At 32.6% G+C, this 22,015-nt stretch overlaps 1 protein-coding gene across 1 annotated transcript; it reads left to right on the forward strand.

Annotated features, from left to right (window-relative positions):
- Positions 1-10,859: 10,859 nt before the first annotated feature.
- LOC133180863 (popeye domain-containing protein 3-like) lies at positions 10,860-21,147 on the forward strand. Its single transcript, XM_061315313.1, has 7 exons — positions 10,860-11,067; positions 11,288-11,477; positions 11,967-12,089; positions 13,200-13,305; positions 18,155-18,307; positions 18,659-18,836; positions 20,954-21,147. Exons 1-7 carry the CDS (start codon positions 10,860-10,862, stop codon positions 21,055-21,057), a joined length of 1,062 nt encoding a protein of 353 aa, XP_061171297.1. The 3' UTR covers positions 21,058-21,147.
- Positions 21,148-22,015: the final 868 nt, after the last annotated feature.

Genomic DNA, 22,015 nt, shown 5'->3' on the forward strand with positions numbered 1-22,015 from the left:
AAAAAAAACCAAAATAAATAAAGAAAACTTCTGTCTCCTGACGAAATTACATAAAGGCAGTTTAATAAAAACAAGTGTTTGACATACAAGACAAGACTTAACAGCTATGTTGAGGCTATCTCAATTTTAGATTTAGATTAGAGGAAATTTAAAATGCGCTCAAAACAAAATACTGATATGCAAGTTTTGTTATTTGTTTGTTACATGTATGTACTTAAACTATACCTTATTGATGTAGAGGTGCTACATGCATCTGCTATCTTTTAACATATTTTAAGACATAACATGATTTTCTTGATCATGTGACATTCAATTAATTTTCTTTTTCAAGTGTTGCAAAAAATCACTTCCGACAACGTCATTAATACACTTATTATCGAAGCTCATATCCATAAAATACCTTTATTTTTGTATTCATATGAAGCAGAACTTGTCCAAAATCTTATACGTGAAAAGAAGAAAACACTTGCTGTGGCCTTCAACTCGACATTTAGATATATCGACGACGTATTGTCAATTAAAAATCGTTATCTCCATTCTTATGTCGATACGATACATCCCTGTGAGATAGAGATAAAAGATACTACAGAGTCCGGCACATCTGTTTCATATCTGGATATTTTACTTGAAAAAGACGTTAATGGTAATTTAACAACCAAGCTTTATGATAAACGTGATGACTTTAGCTTTTCAATCGTCAACTTCCCTTACTTATGCATCAATATACCTTCATCACCTGCATGCGGGGTTTATATCTCTCAGTTGATTCAATACACAAGGGCATGCTCTACTTATGTACAATTTCTAAAACGAGGTAAATTATTGACAAACAAGTTGATGAAACAAAAAAAATCAGCAGTCTCGCTTAAAGTAATCATTTCGTAAGTTCTACAGTCGATACAATGACCTTGTCAGCAAATACAATTTATCACTGAGTCAAATGCTGACTGACATTTTTCATACTAATTGTGAGGCCATTATTTACACACTGAATTGTCGACAGATTTTTCCGTTATTCCTGATCATGACAAGGAGCACACAGCGGGTGTGACCGGTCGGAAGGGGATGCTCACTCCTCCATGGCACCTGATCCCACCTCTGATGTTTTGGAGGTCCGTGTTTGCTCTGCACCTATCTTGTTATGTTAAATTGACTTTTGAGCTTGAATACTGTTCGTTATCTCCATATATTTCATATATGTGGGAAAAGTCAGAGTATTACTTGTATACGAAATATTGCACAAAGATTTCAAATTACCAACACATTTGACAATATTTTCCATTCAATATCGTAATCTTTAGAAAAATGTGATCATTACACATTTTTCCCAAGCAAGAATCAGTTAAAGAACAAAAACATTTATGGATTTCAAAAGAAATATCTGAAATTAATCCTTATTAAACACCTGCGCTAGATTTTTTTATGCATATAGGAAATTCTACCTCTAATCATGTCTAATCTTCAATTAAGATATAAGAATTGCTCAACAGCATTCTAACAATTCATATGATTCGATACGCAAGAGCATGCTCTGAGTAGGAAATCTAGAATATTTTGTCATTAATGACGTACATTACACAAAAAGAAGATATTCAAAGTATGTAGTTTCGTTTTCAAACAAAAAAGGCGCCATGTTGACCGAATACTTTTGAAACGTGTATTTTGCATTTGTCATATCTATATGCATTTTCAACACTACAAAATAGCGTGCCTTTTTATGAAAAATATAATATTGAATTCAACTGAAATAAAAAAATACAAATGCGCAGAAAGATTTTCTGAGCATTTGTAGTTGATTTTTTTAGAAGAAAAAGATGAGTAGAGAAAGAAAGGACAAGAAACTCTAGAGTAGATAATTTGCCGGTGTGAGACAATGGTACATTATTCCTTTTAAATCATACTAGAAACTCTCATTAAAGTTTTGAATTGGTTTACACTCACCAAAAGTGAAGTTCTTGCAGTAAAAAATAATGCACCTTTAAGAAGGTTTCTGACCGGCTTCGATGGTGCCTCGGCACCATATTTAGTTTTGATTTTCTCTCCATCAACCAAACCCTCTGCATTGTGAAAGAAAACGAAGATGTCACAGCTGAGTTGAGGATATGTATTGTTATCAGATGAAAAAGCATTGAGTTCAATGAACCGCACCAAAACGAATTTTTTTCTTCCAAAACCTGTCTGAAATTTGAAAAAAAAAATAATGAGATAAGTGATTCTGAAGAAAATTGTTTCATGGAACGATTTCATATTTTTTCTAAACAATCAACATTTTCGTGTATATGTTCCTAGCTTATTTGAACGTCAAAAAAGATAAATGATAAAAAAATTATATATATTTTCATGGCAGAAATTATCTCCGTAAAAGTCATTTATAGATAGGTGTATTTTATTCAATTTCTTGTACTTTTTGTTGATTTCTGAACTCTCTCTCTCTCTCTCTCTCTCTCTCTCTCTCTCTCTCTCTCTTACACACATACATACTCAAGCACACTGTAAATGTTACTGCTACTTTGAAACATTATTTTCATGTGCTTGCAAAAGTTTCTTCATGGATTGTTTCTATGTGTAGTAAAATTATTTTAAAATAGACTCTGATCCTTATACAAATATTCAAAAAGTATCTTGGTTATTTGAACAAGTTCACATATAACTTTTAATGCCTTTTGAGACCTCACCTAGACCGAGGAACCAAAAGCTATAGTATATTGAATTTAAAATACATGCAATCTAACATTAATCTCCTCATTTTTTCATTCAATTGTGTAGAGGATTTGAAGATGTTTTTTTCCTTGATTATGATTAAATCAAATTTTAAGCATCCCCCCTTTATATGGGCACATTCGTTGCCCAGGGATTATGCTTTAAAAAAAGGTATAAACGAGATAATTTAATTTTTTGCTACATCTGCATATTTTTGTGTAATATGTCTTTATAACTAGATACATGTATATTAATGAGAGGTGTAAAGGTACGGATTTTCCACTAGATATGGCCTCATTACGAAAATCTCAAGACTCAAAGGAAAAATTTGAGGATGATTGAGATTTACGTTACGTGGGACGGCTAACCTGATAACTGGATATATGTAAAAAAAAAAAAACAAATAAAAGTGACCAATGTCCGTAGCAGATCAAGACTATATATAAAAATATAAACAATAAAGAAAGCTTTTATTTTAATCAGGGTTTGTGTAACCAATGAGTTAATAACGTGACAAGGCGAACAGTTACCAAGTTAAGATAATTGTTTCATGTCTAACAAAGTAGATGTAAATATATAGCACTCCAAACCGTACGATAAAGAGATTTACTTACTTCTCTTTGAGGATTGGAATTAGCTGTGTTTTTACTCCTATAATGGATTGCCTTTCCAACATTGCATTGTTTTTTATGTATGTCGAAGTTTTTGGAGTTTTTGGAGTTATCCATATATAGGCTTACGTCTTCATAATACCCTGGCGGTAAGGTCAAGATTAACCTAACAGTGGACACCATGCCAACATGAAGCTCTGTTAAGTTTTCCATTGTATGTGCTTTCAGTGTAGGGTAACTGGGTACGGAAATGCCTTCAAAAGATTAACATATTATTCTATTATCAACTTCCTCTATTCATCTAGCAATATATCACTTTAATATGGAGTCTCCTAGACGATTCGATAAGCAAGAGCATGACCTACGAACAAATAATTTCTAAAACGAGGCAGGTCATTCACAAGTAAGATGATGAGGCAAGGATGTCAACAATTTAACAATTTAAAGTCAGCATTTTGAAAATCCTATGGTCGATATAATGACCTTGTTTGCAAATACAATCTGACTTTGGGTCAAATATTGACACGTTTTTTTTCTGTTTACCCAGACATGGCAAGGAGTAGACGGCAGGTATGACTGACCAGCAAGTAATGCTTACTTCTCCATGACACCTGATCCCACCCATGTTTTAAGAGGTCCATGTTGGCTCTGCATATACCATGCATTGTTTAAATGAACTTTGGAAAACGGTCATTATTCGTTACACTTTTCATCGTCTATTACACATGTATATGACCATACAACAAATATCTTCTATTATACATGTATTTAACGTGCAACAAATATCTTCTGTTATGCATGCACGTACTATGCAATATTACGGATTCATATGAAAAATTATTCTGTAAATCTACCCTTTTTTGTCCTGTTTAAATGATAATGTTATAAAAATCAGTTGATAACTTATATTTGTTTTAGACATATTGAAAAAGTTTGAAAATACAAATATTGTATGATAATGTAGTTTTGCATTGTAAACCTGAATATGCATTTAAACCATTGTTATCTTCTCATTTATAGCTTTTTTATGCATTCATCAATGGAAATAAATGAGATGTATATAAGTGAACTATACTTAAAATTAGGTGCTAAGCTGATGAAATATCTAATTATTTTCTGTGATGAAGTTTCTGTGCTTTGTGAGGATAAGTCGATATTATGTGAGGATAATTCTGTACTTTGAGAGAATAACCCACTCTCTGAGGATAATTAGATTCTCTGTGAAGATGATTTCATATTCTATGAGGATAATACGATATTTTGTGAGAATAATTCAGTACTCTTTGAGGTCATCTTGTCTAATGGTCTATAATCACTGGTCTGTGCTTGCCTTGTAAGAATGAACGTTTCTGTACCTTGTTTAGTTGTATTGTCTGGATTATTATTTGTGAAAATCGATGCAAGCTCTGAATTGGTTAAGACGAGTCCATCGGATGTTGTGTTCATCTTCAAGGGGTTCATTGTTGTTTCTGGCATTACAAAAATGAAAATACAGTGAAACATGGCTTATCCGACACATGACTTGGACACAAAGTTTGTGTCGGAATGCACAATGTAAAAAAATGGATTTAAGTAGAAATGAGAATGAAAATGAATGTCGGAATTCACAGTGAAACGGATGGTACAGGTGTTGCATTAGAAAACTTTAACTGTATATTACAAAGTCAATTTGTAACTTTTAATTGTTAATAGATTCATTTTTATTAAAACATTTATTAAAACCACTTTTTGTGCTTTTTAAATATCAACTACTCAACGATGTAGGGGAGGCTTTGTAGTGTAAAGAGAAAAAAAATCACAGAATTTTTTTTCTAATGATAGAAATATCTGAAAGTGGAGCCTCGGTCATTCATACGCTAAAAATGCGGATATTGTACCTTCCGAACGACAGTTATGGGGGACAAAATCCACATTTATTTGAACCAATTATAAAAGTCACGTTTATTTATCCAGACGCTTCATTTATCCAGACTATTTCCTTTGTAACTCAAGTGTCCGGATAAACAAGGTTCGACTGTATAGGGCGTTAATTGTTTATTGTTGAAAATTTTGCCAGTTTAATATTTCTGACAGAAAACATTAATGAGCTTGTTGCAAGAGTTAATTGACAGTTATACAGCTATCAAGGCTTCACACTCTATTTTTTCCATTTATTTTCTTGTATATTGTTCAATATAATGAACACAATGCATAATATTTACATTTGCTGTGTTTTTTACTATACCAACTAAGAAATCGATTTGAATGCAATTTTCGTCTATGCTAACGCGTAGAAATATACCAGGAAAAACTCGCGCTAAAATGACGTCACAATGAGGCTACAGAGACGTTCATATATAATAACTATATAGGGCAGCGATATTGAGTGTATTTTTGTTGCTTTTAAACGTGTAAAAAAATAATGAATAAATATAGGGATTTTTTTTTTAATTTTGTTTGAAGTATTGGTTGTATATCACACAAACTTGCGCATATGCATATTTTTCATTAAGCGCTAGCGCGTTTATATGATATCTTGATAGACTGACAGTCCAATTTGTTCATTGTTCATTTTAGGTAATTAATTCAGGTTCAGATCCGGAAATGGGGTTACGTAGATGGCACAGTTTTGAAAAAATAAGACAGTAGCTCTATCAATTCATCCTTCACTTTTACACAAGAAGGTGATATCTTGTTATAGACTAAGTAAATGACGTCAGAGTCCCATATGTTAAGTTGACTGGGTAGTCGCATGTTTTGACCTAATGGGAACATAGGAATAGAGTTTCTTTGTAAAATTTTTAAAGGAAACTTTTAAGGTAAGTATACTTAACACACACGAATCTGATGTCATTAAAGGAGTATAACATCATAAAAAGTACATGTACAGAATAACCTAACAATATGTGTATATTTCAGGTTCTCACTGATATATAAAAAAATGAACTTCCCTCTAACATTTAATATTCTATCAAATCAGAACTTTTTAAATGCCCATCGTAAATTGTGAATGATTTCTTATTTTAAAATCAATATTTTCGTTTTCTTATATTCACTTCAAAATTTTGGAATGGAACGTATTTTCAACTTTTTTGCATTTCAGTTGTCAGAGGTTTAGTCAAGTGAATTAATTATTTTTTAGGTATTTTATCCTTGAAATGAAAAATGTTTTTTTCACAAAATTACCAATTTTTCCTTGCAGACACTTTTTTTTCCCTTTCAGATCTCTTGAAATGCGAAAAAACGAGTCAGCGGTTTATATAATTTTTTTTCTGCAACGTTTATTCCCGTACTTACAATCAAGAAAAGTATGTTACTATTTATATTTATATCTATAAAAATAATCATTTAAAATAGGTTAAAGTAAATATTAAATATTTTATTATTGATTGTGGATACTTAAAAACTCCAAAGAACTTTGAAATTTGAAATCACAAAATTTTACTAAAATCAAAAACATCAAAACGTACACTGTACAACGTTTCAAAACTTTATACAACCATTCCCGACGATAAATTAAAGTCCAGCTTTTTGACATCATAGACAGCAGCTTTTTTAATAAAAATGGAACTCGTGAATATACTTACCTTGTCACTGGCCATTTGCAATATTATTCTGTTAAAAAGCATTCTGATTGTACACACAAGTACTCTGAAGTTGACATTAAAAAGATGCTTGAGTTTCTGATTGACAATATCTATGTTTTCTTTGGAGATCAGGTCTTCCAACAATCTGTTGGAATTCTCATTGGTACCAATTACGCCCCCTTATTAGCAGACCTATTTTTGTATTCACATGCAGCAGAATTTATTTAAAAAAAAACTTCTACATGGGAAGAAGAAAACACTTGCTGTGGCCTTCAACTCGACATTTCGTTATATCGACGACGTATAATCAATTAACAGTAATTACTTTCATTCATATGTCGACTCGATATGTCCCAGTGATCTTGAAATAAAAGATACCGCTGATTCTGACACATCTGTTTCGTATTTAGATAACCCAACAACAAAGCTTTATGAAAAACGTGATGACTTCAACTTTTCAATGGTCAACTTCCCTTACTTATGTAGCAATATACCCTTATCACCTGCATATGGGGTTTATGTCTCTCAGTTGATTCGATACGCAAGAGCACGCTCTACGTTTGAACAATTTCTAAAACGAGGCAAATTATTGACAAACAAGTTGATGAAACAAGGATATCAACAGCCTCCTTTGAAGTCATCATTTCGCAAGTTTTACAGTCGATGCAATGACCATGTCAGCACATACAACCTATCATAACTTCAAATGCTGACTGATGTTTTTCATACTAATTGTTAGGCCATTTCTTATACACTGAATCGTCTATGGATTATTCCGGGTTTTTTTCCCGATCATGCAAGTAGCACACGGCGGGTGTGTCCGGTCGGCAGACATGCTCACTCCTCCATGGCACCTGATCCCACCTCTAAATTTCGAGGTCCGTCATTGCTCTGCTCCAAATTTGTATCGTTTCATTGGTATCATACTTTCGAGATTGAATACTGTTTGTTATCTACATATTTCATGTACGTCATTGTACGTTTCATTGATGGAAGAGCCACTGCTCAAAAAATATTTAGAGATGATATGCTAAGCTGTGTGTACTGACTGATAAAAGACAATATTTTTCTTAAGAAATAAAAGAGGTAATGGTCAGTGAATATACGTATTAACAAATATTGTCTTGTTTGTCCCCTATTAAGGGAAATAGTATGAGTGAGATTCGCTGGATAAATGAGGAAAAAGTTACCCTATTTATTAATAAAACACAACGTGATTAATAAAAAATCATAGGTCAGAGACTGCAAATGTTCAATTTGACTCAAGAGGGATGTATTGCTGACAAATAGATTTCAAATCAATTTCCTCAACAGATATAGAGCAAATTCTGTTTTTATGAAATTCAATCATCAACTAAATTACGTTACAATAATCTTGGTTATAGCAAAATCTGAGGGACCTGTGAAATCGCTTCGCTTTAATCGCTAAATCTGTAACAAATTCTTGAAAGTTTCGAAAGCGATTTCGCAAGAAATATATTTTCATTTTGAGGACCACCGAATATGTTCATAGAAGTATTAGATATAAAATTTACTTTCTACAAATTTACTTTTACAACTAGTTTTATTTTTAATTGATTTTTTAACTACATACATTCGAAAAATAATATCAGTTCAATATTTCTGCAGCCTAATAAAATCCCTATAAAAGACGTTAATTTCGTTATTTCTTACTTGTTCAGGACAAAAATTAACTTGCCATATACATGAATTATATAAAATTATACTTATATTTTTATAATTAATAAATGCCACATGGTATTGTACGGCATTGTTAAAAATTTCGTAGGGGACTCACAAAAACCTTTAATATATCAGTTCATAAAATTCATTGATGCGCGATGTCAATTGATGTTGATTTTTTAATAAGTTTTTGTGACGTCATATATACTTTTCAAAATCAAGAAAATGCTTATATAGCGCGGTTTTCTCACGGTAATGTCCTCATCAATTATATTTTGTTCAGTAGTAAAATCAGATTCACCTTCTTTTTGTATTGCCGAAAGATTTTTTTTTCTTCATTTTTTAAGTATTTTTATTTTATTTTTTTTAATTTCAAAATATTGAATGACAGATCAATTTGTCACTGTATCCCGGAAAGACAGATATGTGTCTATTGTTTTACTTACATGAAAACAAAATCAGTGATTTCAGGGGCTTGAATAAATCTACTTGCATGATAGGCGAGGGAAAAGATTACATAGAATGTCAGTGAATGTCAAGATGTTGATTCTTGCCACCAGTTCAATTTTACGAATTACATCAAATGAAACTTACAAACTGAGATTAAGTTACTATGTTTAAGCATGTGCTTCAAGGTTTTGTTTTAAAACTGCCTTCAACTGAATGTCAGGATAGTTTATGATAATTATATAAATATTATAAAAAATTTCAATAAAAAAAAATAATAATAAGTATAAACATACCAGCATCCAGTATGCAGAAGTAGCTTGACAGAAGAAAATACAGTATTATATGCATATCTGTCCTTTGTTAGAAACGAAGAAGCTATGTTATTCTTTGAAATACATAAAAATAGAATTGACAAAAGTGAAGTTTTTTTTTATTAGACAGTGAAGCAGAAATTCATATAGAATTTGATTGCTTTTTATTGATTCTGATTTTTTATTTTGAAATTATCAAAACCAATCCATTGAATTATTTATCACATTTACTTTATACTGTGCATGAAGAATTGGTAAGTCTATATTAGTGCATTAGTGCATAGTAGCCGAAGATGAAAGTTTTAAACCCATTGGTTATGGTAAGTCATATGACAAACTTCAGGTTAACTTTACATTCAATGTTACAGGGATATCAATAATTTCGTCTGAAGTCAGCCTTTCGTCGATTCTGTGGTCGTTATAAAATCCTTTTTTGTCATCAAATAAAACGTGTCATTGGGTCGTATTTTGCCTGACATATTCCATACCAATTGTAAAACCTCTAATAGGGAATAATTTTTATTTCAATGAATACTTTCACTAAATCAATTCTATTGGTAAATAGTAATCTGTAAACATTATCCACATGTTTTATTCGTTTATTATATGATATATCAGTCAGAATAGTGCTTGTATCGTAGTATGAAGGTCGTTGGTTCGCGGTACGGCGCGACAAATCCAAGTCCTCCACAAATAGGTAATATCTCGTCCTTCGTCAAGCGCTCGACAACAATTGAAGTGAAAGTTTTATGTCTATTAGGTTAGACATACAAAAAAAGACCGCGGCCCCTGTCACCGCAGGCGTTGGCATATTCAAGAAGCTTCGGCTTTGAGTCCGAGTACAAGTAGAAATTTAAAGCCCTTCACCGGTATTTGGTTACGTCTCATATGAGTGAAAAATTCTTGCAAAGTACTTAAAACAAGAAACAATCAACAATCAATATGAAACTATTGCCTGGTCCTGCCATTAAGATACGAAATTTATATATTACATCGAAGTAGACAATAATACTGCCGACCAGGGAATACAGCATTATCTTTGAAGAGTGATCTTTCTTTTCGAGAAAAGGCAACAAAATGCTCACAGAATCAAACAAAATTTGTTTCCCTTGGAAATGTTGATCTGCTTACAAATACTGTTATTGATTGGGAGGACGGAGATTCGCCATTTTATGTTTGAGACAACAGATGTGAAATAAAACAACAGGTGAGTATAATATTTTATTAATATACATCTTTTGATTCTGGTGAAGAACATGTTAGTGCAACTCACAAATTTAAGATGTCTGAATTGTTAGGTGTCTATAAAACAAGTATACAAACATGCATGGCAATTAAATGCAGTTTATATAAATTTAATGATGTTCATCTATTTAAAATTAATTTATAAAACAACACGACGTGAGGGAATGTCATAAAATTTAAAATTTAACATTTTTCTTCTATGTCGTATCTTATGACCTCTAAAATAGCCATAGTTTACCTGAGGTGCTTTTCTACTAAACAGGTTAAAGATATCAACATTACTTCATCATACAATGTCGCTAGAAGAAACCTTTTCCAAAGCCATAGGTAATGTTACTCTGGTGTCAACTGTATTAAACTCCTCTAAATCAGAGGACAGTTGTCACTGGATGGTACCTCAACATTACTTGTTCCAAATGGCAAACGGTGTGTTACTAGGAGCCCTGGCTAGCCCTGCCTCTAAACATGGAACGCTTTTTATGCATTCATGCTTTGTTCTAGGTAGGAATAAGAACAGCAGCAATAATCGTTATCCTCAACATAAACCTTATTTCAGATGTGCATTGTTGAGAAAAAAGTGATCATAGCTCTGATTGATTAAAAATCACCTTAATCATAATCAATAGATCGGATATTAGCTAAAAAAACAAACAAAAAATGCTCATAATTTTGATAAGAATTGAAACAAAAAGCATTTTATATAAGATTATATATTTCTCAGGTTTTTTGCTGTTGTCCATCTGGTCATGGGTAATACTGTGCGCTCCGGATTATTTTTCCTGGAATTTTAGCTTTATGGTGATCAATGCTGTTCAGGCACTAGTTATTCTGTACAATATCAGACCTGTGAAATTCTGTGACGATTTAGAAGATGTTTACGTCACAGTGTTTCAGCCTCTGAGAGTCCCAAGGTGAGATTCCATGCAATGTGATTAACGACATAAAGTTTTTATACCTGAGGAGTTTATATTATGTAATATAACTGCACAATCTGTTGTGACATTAAGAGGTGAATTTTCATTAATAACTCGCAATGTATGTAATCAAAATATTCTTAGAATTTCTCAGTATTCAAATTGTCTTTAAAAAACCTCTGAAATATGGATTGGTTAAATCACACACAAGATGCATAACAAGATATTACAGAGTAAAGGTCTTTACTCTCCTTCAAGCATCTTTATCATAGCTTTTACTCAATTAACGCTTTTACTCGCCCTCAGACATCTTTATAAGAGGCTAGCTTCTCCATCATTCGTGCATCTCTATAAGAAGTTTGTTTCTCTGCTTTTCAGACATCTCTATAAGAGATTTGTTTCTCCGCCATTCAGGTTCCTTTATAAGACGTTTCTTTCTTCGGTATTCAGGCATCTAAATAAGAAACTTGTTTTCTCGCCTTTCAGACATCTCTATAAGAAGCTTGTTTCTCCGGACTACTGCACCCTGGGGACACTTCATGAAGGGGAAGTTTATGCCAGTCAAGGGATTAGTAAAATAGACAGGCTTGGTCTCCTCATAGCCGGGAGGTAATTAGCTGAATAGAGAGAGTTGTTCTCACAGCTGGAAGGTGATTAATAGAGATGCCAGATATCCTCAGAGCCGGAAGTTAAGTAGAAGAATAGACAGGCTTGGTCTCCTCATAGCCGAAATTAGTTAATTATAGAGAGGATGGTTTCATCATAGGTGGAAGGTAATTAATAGAGAGGCTAGATATCCCCAGAGCCGGAAGTTAAATACTAGAATAGACAGGCTAACTCTCCTCTTAGCTGGAAGGTAATTAGTTAAATAGACAGACTAGGTTTCTTCATTGCCGGAGGGTAAGAAATAGACAGGCTAACTCTGTTCATAGGTGGAAGGTAATTAGTTACATAGACAGACTAGGTTTCTTCATAGCCGGAAAATAGAGTGGCTAGATATCATCATACATGTAGCAGGAAAGTAATTCGTAAAATAAATAGACTAGATCTCCCATAGCCTGAAGGTAAGTAGTAGAGAGGATATAGATATCCGCTTACCTGGAATTTAAGTGGTAATAAAGACAGACGAGGTCTCATCAGATCCTGAAGGTAAGGAGTAGAGAGGCTTAATATCCTTATAACCGGAAGTTGATAAGTCACATATACAGACCAGGTCTGTTATGTCACGTAAACTGTTTTTGTAAATAGAACGAGTTCTGTTATTATTAATGCTTACGTTCACCGGGTGTGTTCAATTTGTTAAACTCTGCACACATCACTGAGCACGGACTGACAATACTGATGAGTTGGTTTTGCTTTGTTTCATTTCTACTCTGAATTGTCTGGATAATAGTTCAAATAGTTTTCATAAATGCACAACAAAAGTTCTACTGTTCCATAGTATTAAAGATAAAGTTTACTTTGTGAAATGAAAGGATGTGTCAATCAAAAGCGTCTCGAAATTCATAGTTTTAATAATTTCCAGATAAAATAAGTTTTTTTTTTATTATATTTCCGTGTGAAATGTTATAGCAATATACAAGTCATGATATTAAACGGAAAATTTGAGAAAACATAAACTTCAAATCTGTGTCTAGGCCCCTTTAAGATAAATCGATTTCTTATTTGACAGAATGTCGGTGTATATCAGGATATTCTAATTGACTTCTTTTTTGACAGGATGTCGGTGTATAGTTGTCATCAGGAACTTCATCATGTTCAGGCTAAAGAATTCATAGATTCTCCAGAATTCGAATCCGCCATTTCCGGAGACGATAAGTATCAGGTGCGTTGACTTTTTTTGCTGATGATACCAACTGTAAAAAACAAACATATAATGGTGGAGAAGTTGACGGCTTTTAGTGTCTATACTTTCTGTTCTGAAGGTATCTAAAATCCTGGGAATATATTTCAATAAAATAGAATGTATATAATGAACGAGAGGCTTAACAGTAGATCTAATAAAAATACTCTATATCAACTATTATTCACGTGCGAGAAATACCCGCGAGTTACTTATTCTCGTGGCTTATTCTCGTTTCCAAATCTTATTGTTTATTTTTTTTAAATCTTTATTCTTATTTTTCTTCTTTCTTTTCTTCTATTATTATTTTTATTCAGTTGTGAAAAAAGTAGTTGGGCAATGATTTCAATCCTACGAATCGCGAATAAAAGATTTCGCTAATAATAAATTTTTTAACAGTAGAGGCTTGAATGTCTATTTTAAAGGCAAAATTAATGAAAGTGATGATATTATATATCAATGTGATATTATATAAGATGTGAGATATAATACGAGACGAATGATGCTCAGTGAGATTCCAGTCACGAAAGTGTTCTCATGCCCTGTTTAGACGGAGAGTTTAATTCAAATTAAACGTAAGATACTGCGAATTAAATTTAATCGCGTTCACACGGGGAATTTAATGCGAATTAGTTTAATTCGAATTAATTTAATGTGCATTAAATTACTTCGTATTAGCTCCGTGTGAAGCTAAGCGAAGCTAATTCGGATTAAATTTTGACGCATCCGTAATGAAAGAATTAAGTCACATGCCATATGTCGGTAGTCAGATATAGGTACTTATGCTATATTTGAGTGAAAAAAACAAAGGAAAATTATGTTAATCCTAAAATATGTATAGACACTATAACATTTTATGAAATGGATCTGCTCTGCAGTGTGACGTGATTTGCAAATGGCGTCATAATAGCGATGCTGAATAGCCTATTTGTAGAAATATATAAAAAATATTTTGCATTAGTTTACTTCGCATTAGCTGTGAACGCATTTTGTTTCGCATTTGTTTAATTGGCATTAATTTACACTGCGAATTAAACTCTCCGTTTGAACAGGGCATAAGAATATTTCCAGTTGTGAAAGCGAGAGTATTAAAAAACCTGACGAGGACAAAGACTGCCAAAGTTTTTCAGAATTGTTGAAATCCATGTTGACAATTTTCGATCTTGCCAACGTCTTTCAACCGCTCAACCATGACGTCACTTCCTACGACAATACACTACGGAAAGAGGCAAACGGAATATGAAAGAAAATGTAATAAACAGAAAATGCAAGAATTTTTAGTTTGACATGGAATTTATTTCACTCGAGAAACAGGATTCCTTTTTTTATATTGTAATCAGTGTCTTGACTTCGTGAAAATATCGAAAAGAACTTTTCCCACTCATATTTAACTACAAAATTGATTATCCTCTGTATCTCCGGGTATTTGGCACAATATAATCTTATATACTGAAACACAAAAGAAACGCAACATCATATTTTAGGAGGAAATATTACATATAAGATGTAATTTTGTATCTAAAAAGTAAGGACATCTTCAACTTTGTAAATATCGGTGATTTAACGATTGAATGATTTTGATACCATTACCGGAAGTTAAGTTTGAGTCTGCATTACAGAAATAAAAGATTGCATGCTTAACAAAACATTTGGCAATAATATGGGTTTTAAGGATTTGTATCTGTTCATCATAAGAAATGCAGCAATGTTCCGAAAAATAAATTCCCCTTTCTTTTCCGCAAGCGATGCTAAGGCTTCCTGAAAATGACTTAAGTTCACATTTCCATTGCTCTAGCTGGAAAATCTCAAAATAAAGGTGATGAAGAGTTGCAGATGGAAATATGACCCACATCACTCTTCAACAGGCTCTTACGTATCATTAGCATGAATGACAGTCCTTGGACCAGAAGTCCAAGGGTTACTACACTGCACTTGGCTAGAGCAAATTCTACCTCATCGTCTGAAAAACAGGCATTTAAAAATGGCAAAGAATATTTCTTTCGCTTAGATTTCGAGATTGATGAACATATTGCATCGTAGATATCAAGCTGCAACTGTTGTGCATTGCAGTCTTGCACGCTGTAATTAAATGGCCGGGGTGGGGGTGTCATGTGTTACTTTCTTAAGTTAAAAAAAAAAAACAAAAAACACCAAAACATTTTTATCAAATCTCTGATGTTTTCAAATCAAGTTTTACTTAAGTTTATTCATTTTTGGAAATCATTAGATGATAAATTTAAATATTTGTAGATTACTGCTTGTTGCGTTTCTTTTGCGTTTCAGTATATAATACATTTTCGAATCTCAAGTTGTTTTATAAGCATGTATTGTCGAATGTAAGGGAGAATGTGTATACTTTTCCACCACTACCAACATTATTTTTGTACCGAATAATATTATGACTAGATGTGTTGCAACGCCACGAATGCCCCCACAGGCAGCCAAAATTTGAAATGCCATATTTAGTTTCAAAGAACGAGGGCGCTTTTGATTGGCATTCGGCAGGAATCTGGGCGCACTTGAAAAGTGAAAATTTCACTGATCTGTCACATGAAGTTTTAGCATTCTTTTGATGTATCGGGTTCCTGTGAAATAGGAAAGGGAAATATTTTACCGATATTGTATTTTGATTTGCTAAAAAAGAACTTCAAAGTTGGCTAGATGAGTCATTTGGTAAAAAATGTTACATTTTTAAACACATTTTTCTAAAAATTTGCTATCTCTGGGTCATCTCTCCATGATTTTGAAACTTTATTTGTGTGCATTTTAATTCAAAGGAACTAACAAACATTTATAAAAAATGGAGAGAAGACCAAGAGACGATAAAAAATGAACTTTTCCCAAAAAATTCCCAATGTGTAAATGCGGTGCTTCATTGTCGCTTTAAAAACATTGAAGTGTGTATAGCAGTAATAGCTCAGTAGTAAGCGTTACCCGTCCAGTGCAATGAAAAAAAAATATTTTTAGGTTCGATCCTCGCATGGAGCGTTAATATTTTTTTTTTTACTACAAACAATCAATACTTTTGTCAGTTTAATTTTTGAACTGATTTATTTTCAAATAGATAAATTCTGGTTCTGCTTCACCGAAAGCGAAAGCAATTCTTCCAACCTACTGATACTTTAATGTATACAAGTATGTACTTGTAATTGCATTTAACTATACTCTATATGTGTTTATTATTCATGTGAAGCGTTACTAAGTTTTAGATGTAGTAATTATTAAGATAAGCGGACTGATATATTAAATTTGGCAAAGTATTTCAAACTAAATGTAAAATTTTTCCATGTGCGTAACTTTGTAAAGTATGTCCAGCTGTGGTCAACCGACCAAATCGTAGACATTTAAACTATGAATGTTTCGTGCGTCTTATTCCTGCAGATCACACGCCAAACACGCCCATCTTCTTTGTTTGCACTTAAGATTCTTTCTAAGTTGAAGGGGCATAACTTAGACAAAAACAATACAGCGTTAACCTTATTAAGGTGGTTCTATACATCGATGCTTATACCTTTAAAAACACTGTTACAAATAAATTTCGTATTTTGAAGTCGAGATAATGATTGGAAATTGTTATTTTTAAAATTTTAAAGTTCAAGGGAAAAAAGTGTCAAAATCATCGGACCAGGACAAAATCAAACTTGACCTGTATTTTCTTGTAAAATACCTGCACATGCAATTCCAACCTTATACACACATCCCTCCTAAAGTAAGAGAGCGGAAACTGAAAATTTCTTACTCTTTCAAAGTTCAAAATGGATAAGTCTGTCAAAAATCCTCGGACCAAAACCAAATTCAAACCTGATCTGTGTATCCCTATGACGTATCCATATGTCAAATTTGAGTTGACTGTGAGCAACTTTGGCCGAGATAAAGAATGGAAAGTGAATGATGACAAAATGACAGAAAGGGGTGACACTATATGCCCCCAGCCATTTTTTGGCGGGGCATAAAAAGAAAGTAAAATCCATAAGATTGGGACTTAAATTCGTATCTCACTATAATTGTATCTTATCTTAATCTGCTTTATTTGTCGACATATTGACGGGGGGGGGGGGGGTAATAATAATGTAAATTTTGATCATCAAAGGTTTTGATCTTCGTGTTTTATTACGACACATTATTTTTTATTTACTAACTGTGATAGATAACCAATGTAAATGAGTACAAATTCAAACATTTATTCATATACAATGAAATGAGCTACTTGTTCTAAATTATCGACCATTAACAATTCTGTGGATGCTAGATTCAGTTAATCGTATTTAAAAATCGTGTTGTGTCAAATACACAGTCGAAACCAATACATTATAGGAGAGACAAGCATCACGCTAACAATATCCTGTGAAAATGCCATTAGCACCGGGGAGATCATCAACTTAGCCGCTTATATTGATTTTTCATTAGCGCCACTTCCAGGCTCGCTAATCTCTCCGACATTGACAATGGCCCCTGATTGGTCTTTAATGATACATTAATATAGAATTGTACTGCATAAAAGTTATGAAACATATTTCGAATGCGTCTCATCGCTAAGAGTGCTTCTTTTTTTATTAATGCTGCCATGGTTCATTGTCATAAGTAGGAAAACTTAATATAGTTAAATAAAAGAGGCATAAATTTAAACAAGAAACAAGACAAGCACTTTTCGCTTTTTCTTTTTTTTTTTAAAATCCAATTTGGGAAATTTGATTATTTGTATATTTTCTCTTTCTCACGCGAAAGCAATTGAAAAGTTGACAAATAAAATATCATACATGAATTATTGTATACGAATCGTCCACCTTATTATTTCTTTAATAGATTTCTTTGAATTTTTTGGCTATACCAGGTGTCAATCGTGGCTATTTCGACATGTCGGTACATATTCTGGCAGCGAAGTGGTCTGGAGTACCTGTTGATTAAGGAGCCTTACCTTGCTAGTCTTCTCAGGGCGGTTCTTGGTAGAGACATCACCAACAAACTCTATTCTCTCAATGACAAGGTAATAGATACGATGTGTTTCACATGGTTAGTTTTAATGTTCTTGGTAGAGACATCACCAACAAACTCTATTCTCTCAATGACAAGGTAATAGATACGATGTGTTTCACATGGTTAGTTTTAATGTTCTTGGTGGAGACATCACCAATAAACTCTACTCTCTCAATGACAAGGTAATAAATACGATGTGTTTCACATCATTAATTTTGATGTAAATACTGAAGCTTACAATAAAACAAAGACCCAATGTCAAGTTCTCTTTTACCTAAGATTGTGGATATGGTAAATTTTTTAATGTGTTGAAGTAATTAGAGAAAGTAGGGTTTCATTGTCTTTTTTTTTCATCATATAGCTTGTAAAGAACCAAGGATCCCGAATGGACATACGGCTGCCAAGTATCTCAGCTGTGGTGAGAGGACGGCACGGTCAAGATAACTTCAGTGAAGAGGGAATAGAACGTAAAACATCTCTACTGGGGACAAAGCTGGGACCAACACCGGGACACTCCGAGGGGGACGAGTCCTCAGAGGGTACGAAGCCTACACATATACACATAATATAAATAACACTGATCTAGAGAGAGAGAGGGGGGTGATAGAGAGAGGAGAGGAGGGATGGTAGAGAGAGAAAAAATAGAGGGGATGGGATTGGGTTTTATTATTCAGAATATTAAAGATTAGAGGGAAAAGAATTTTGTGCAATTGTATATAGCTTGATGTTTGATATCAACAATTTCCTTTAACCTTTAATTTTGCTTATTTTTTGTTTGTTTTTCAAGCAAAATATAACAATATCAAGTGAAATATGTAAAATTATTATGGATACTGTATAAGACATTTAAGTCAAGGCCTTCTTGGAAATTTTGCTCTACCTTGTATAGTTTAGAGCGTAATATATGAGTTATGTTGCATGTAAAAACTTAATTTTGGTATAAAAAACCTAAAAACCTAGTCTAGACTTCGTTGTTTGATTATAGCCTGTAAACCAACCTTTGATCATCTGGTATGAACGTAATAAAATACGACCAAGGAACCTGTGCATATCTTAGAATCGTGCTTTGTCTTTTCTATCAGCATATGAAAGCTTTTTTTTTAATAGCAGCTAGAGGGATGAAATAACTTTTATAATGATTATCGACAATTCTATAAAAAGCAAAGATATCTCAAAGCAAGAAGGAATATATAGACACCCTTGTTATTTACGGCTACCAGAAACTCATAATGCATATTGCTATTACTGTTCATTAAAACAGACACAGGTATCTCTGCTGAAAATCTCAACCATATTTTAATCTAATGCATGTGAGTCCATAAATTTTAATTTCTTTTAACCAAAAGCATTAAAAGCAAAAATCTTTCATGGAGAAAAATGACAAAGAATAGAAATACTAAACAAAATGTTTTTTTTAATTGGTTTCTTTTTTCCTGGAATTTTCAGAATATTGCCCTAAAAATATATATGCCACCGTTTACGAATTAAAAAGTTGTAATCCAGATATTCTAAAAAAAGCGTAGACTTGCTTTTTTCACATTTATTAAATATTTTACCGATAGGGATGATTAACTAGGAAAAAATAGACATAATTATTTCAGAAGAATCAATAATGACTGTTATTTGTTTTCAGATTCAAAGTTAAATCTTTTTCAATTTTAAAAATAAAGTAAAATACAAATAGTTACACCTATGAAAACAATGCTTTTCAGAATTTCTTGTTAAAATCCCTTCTAATTTCTGATTTTTTCCTCTCTGAGAACATTATGTATCTTTTAGTCTTTCCTGTTTGCTTTTATGTCTCTAGAACTTGAATAATTTGCAATCACAATCATAACGCGATGACTAGTGAAAATATTTAAAAAAAAAAAAAAAAAAAAAAAAAAAAAAAACACCTAGAAAACCATATTTGAGTATTATAGTAATCTCGATACTCATCTCCGTGAAAATAACAAAAAAGCATCTTTCGTTTCTAGTACGTTATTTTTAGAAGCCGTTTGTTTTAACATAATGACATTATATATATAAACGATCTTAATCGCAGTTGTTCGTTTTACCCACTTTATGTCATATTAATCTTATTTTTTTAACCTATACCAAATGAGTCGGACTAAAAATTGTGAAACATACGTAATGTGGCGTTCTGTGGTGTTTTTTCTTCTTCAAATTTGAGAACCAACACAGGGAGAAGGCTCCAATAAGGATAAAAGTTAATAGTGTTCGGACAACATTTTGATGTTCTCTCCAGAAAGAAAAAGGACATCGTTCATATGATTTTATCTCATGTTGCATTTTCAAGTAGGATTGTAGTGGGATGTTTAATTATTTTTATTACAACAAGTACCAATTTATTAGTCAGTTAATGTTACTAGTTTCAATTTCAAAACGGTAGTACGTAAAATCGTCAGCAAAGAAATTTGATATTAGATCAGAAGTCCTCAACAAATTGAACGTTTACAATGAATTGGAATTTTAAGATGGAAAAAAAATCGAAATGAGTGCTTTAAGATTCATAGGATGGAATTCAAAAATATATGTAGACAAATAAGTCAGGCATATATGTAGACAAATAAGTCAGGCATTTTGTTGATAAATGCAATTTTAGTTTCGAGTTGTAGTCCCGCATATATTTCGAGATATTTATTTATGTTTAAAGGTCAAACAGATGCTACAGAGAAAACAGAACTACTTAATGGAGTCATGGATCATCCAGATAAGAAAATAGGTCAAAGGTCATCACCGAGCACTTCTTTTCGATGACAAGTTCCCAGAAGCCCCTGTGTCTAGTCAAGACCATTCAAAGGAACAATTATTATAAGAATTTATTTGGAATAAAGTGCTTTTAATGTCTATTTTATTTGATTTACTCTATTCCATTTGCTTTTTGAAGGCCTTCCATACATCGCACATGATCTTCAAAAATATTTTTTTTATGCTTACGTTTATATTTAAGGGCACAGTTACATGTGAATTCCAAGGCTAATATGGAATCTTATAAATCCTTTTCAAACATGTCAGTACATGATTACGATCTAGATCTTGATTTTACAAGCCATTTACGTAACTACATCCGAATTGCGAAATGATTTCTACAAGTATGTTGAACACTTTTTACTTAAAAAAACATGAATCATCCTATCTTAATATACCTGTAAAGTGTTCTGCACAAGCAAGAATATCACTCACTCCGTTTAACTGATTAATAAAGAGGGATCAGTCGATGCTTACACCTTTTGGGTACCTGAACCCATTCATAGTGTTTTCTTCATCCCTGTTCACTACTCTTATTTTTTACAGGATTTATGAGATATATCACTGTTGACTCCACTTTTTCATTCAATGCAAGTTATTTCAGAAATTCATCTCAATTGCATCTATATATGATGGTATTTTCCACTCTGCGTCACAGTTCATATTTATATAAAACTGCCATTCTAAGTAATTTCAGTCAGAGAAAACCCTCCTTTGATAGATTTTCCCACTGTTTATCCAATGATAGTCCTTATCAATCATTCCTGTTCAGAAACTTTAAATAAATTTTCATTCTTATCTCAGAATAAGATAACTATTCAGAAATACGAATATTGTAATAAAGTTCCGACATTTCACATGCAATATTAGATACGGTGTATAGTTTCTGTATGATCTCGCCCTGTCATGATAGCTTATGTCTTCATTGAATTGACGTTATATTTCATTATGCCGTCATATGTTATTA

The sequence above is a fragment of the Saccostrea echinata genome, unplaced genomic scaffold (genome assembly GCF_033153115.1).
Source record: "Saccostrea echinata isolate AGI-Se365-2 ecotype Australia unplaced genomic scaffold, CSIRO_AGI_Sech_v1 ptg000007l, whole genome shotgun sequence".
NCBI classification, from domain to species: Eukaryota; Metazoa; Mollusca; class Bivalvia; order Ostreida; family Ostreidae; genus Saccostrea; species Saccostrea echinata.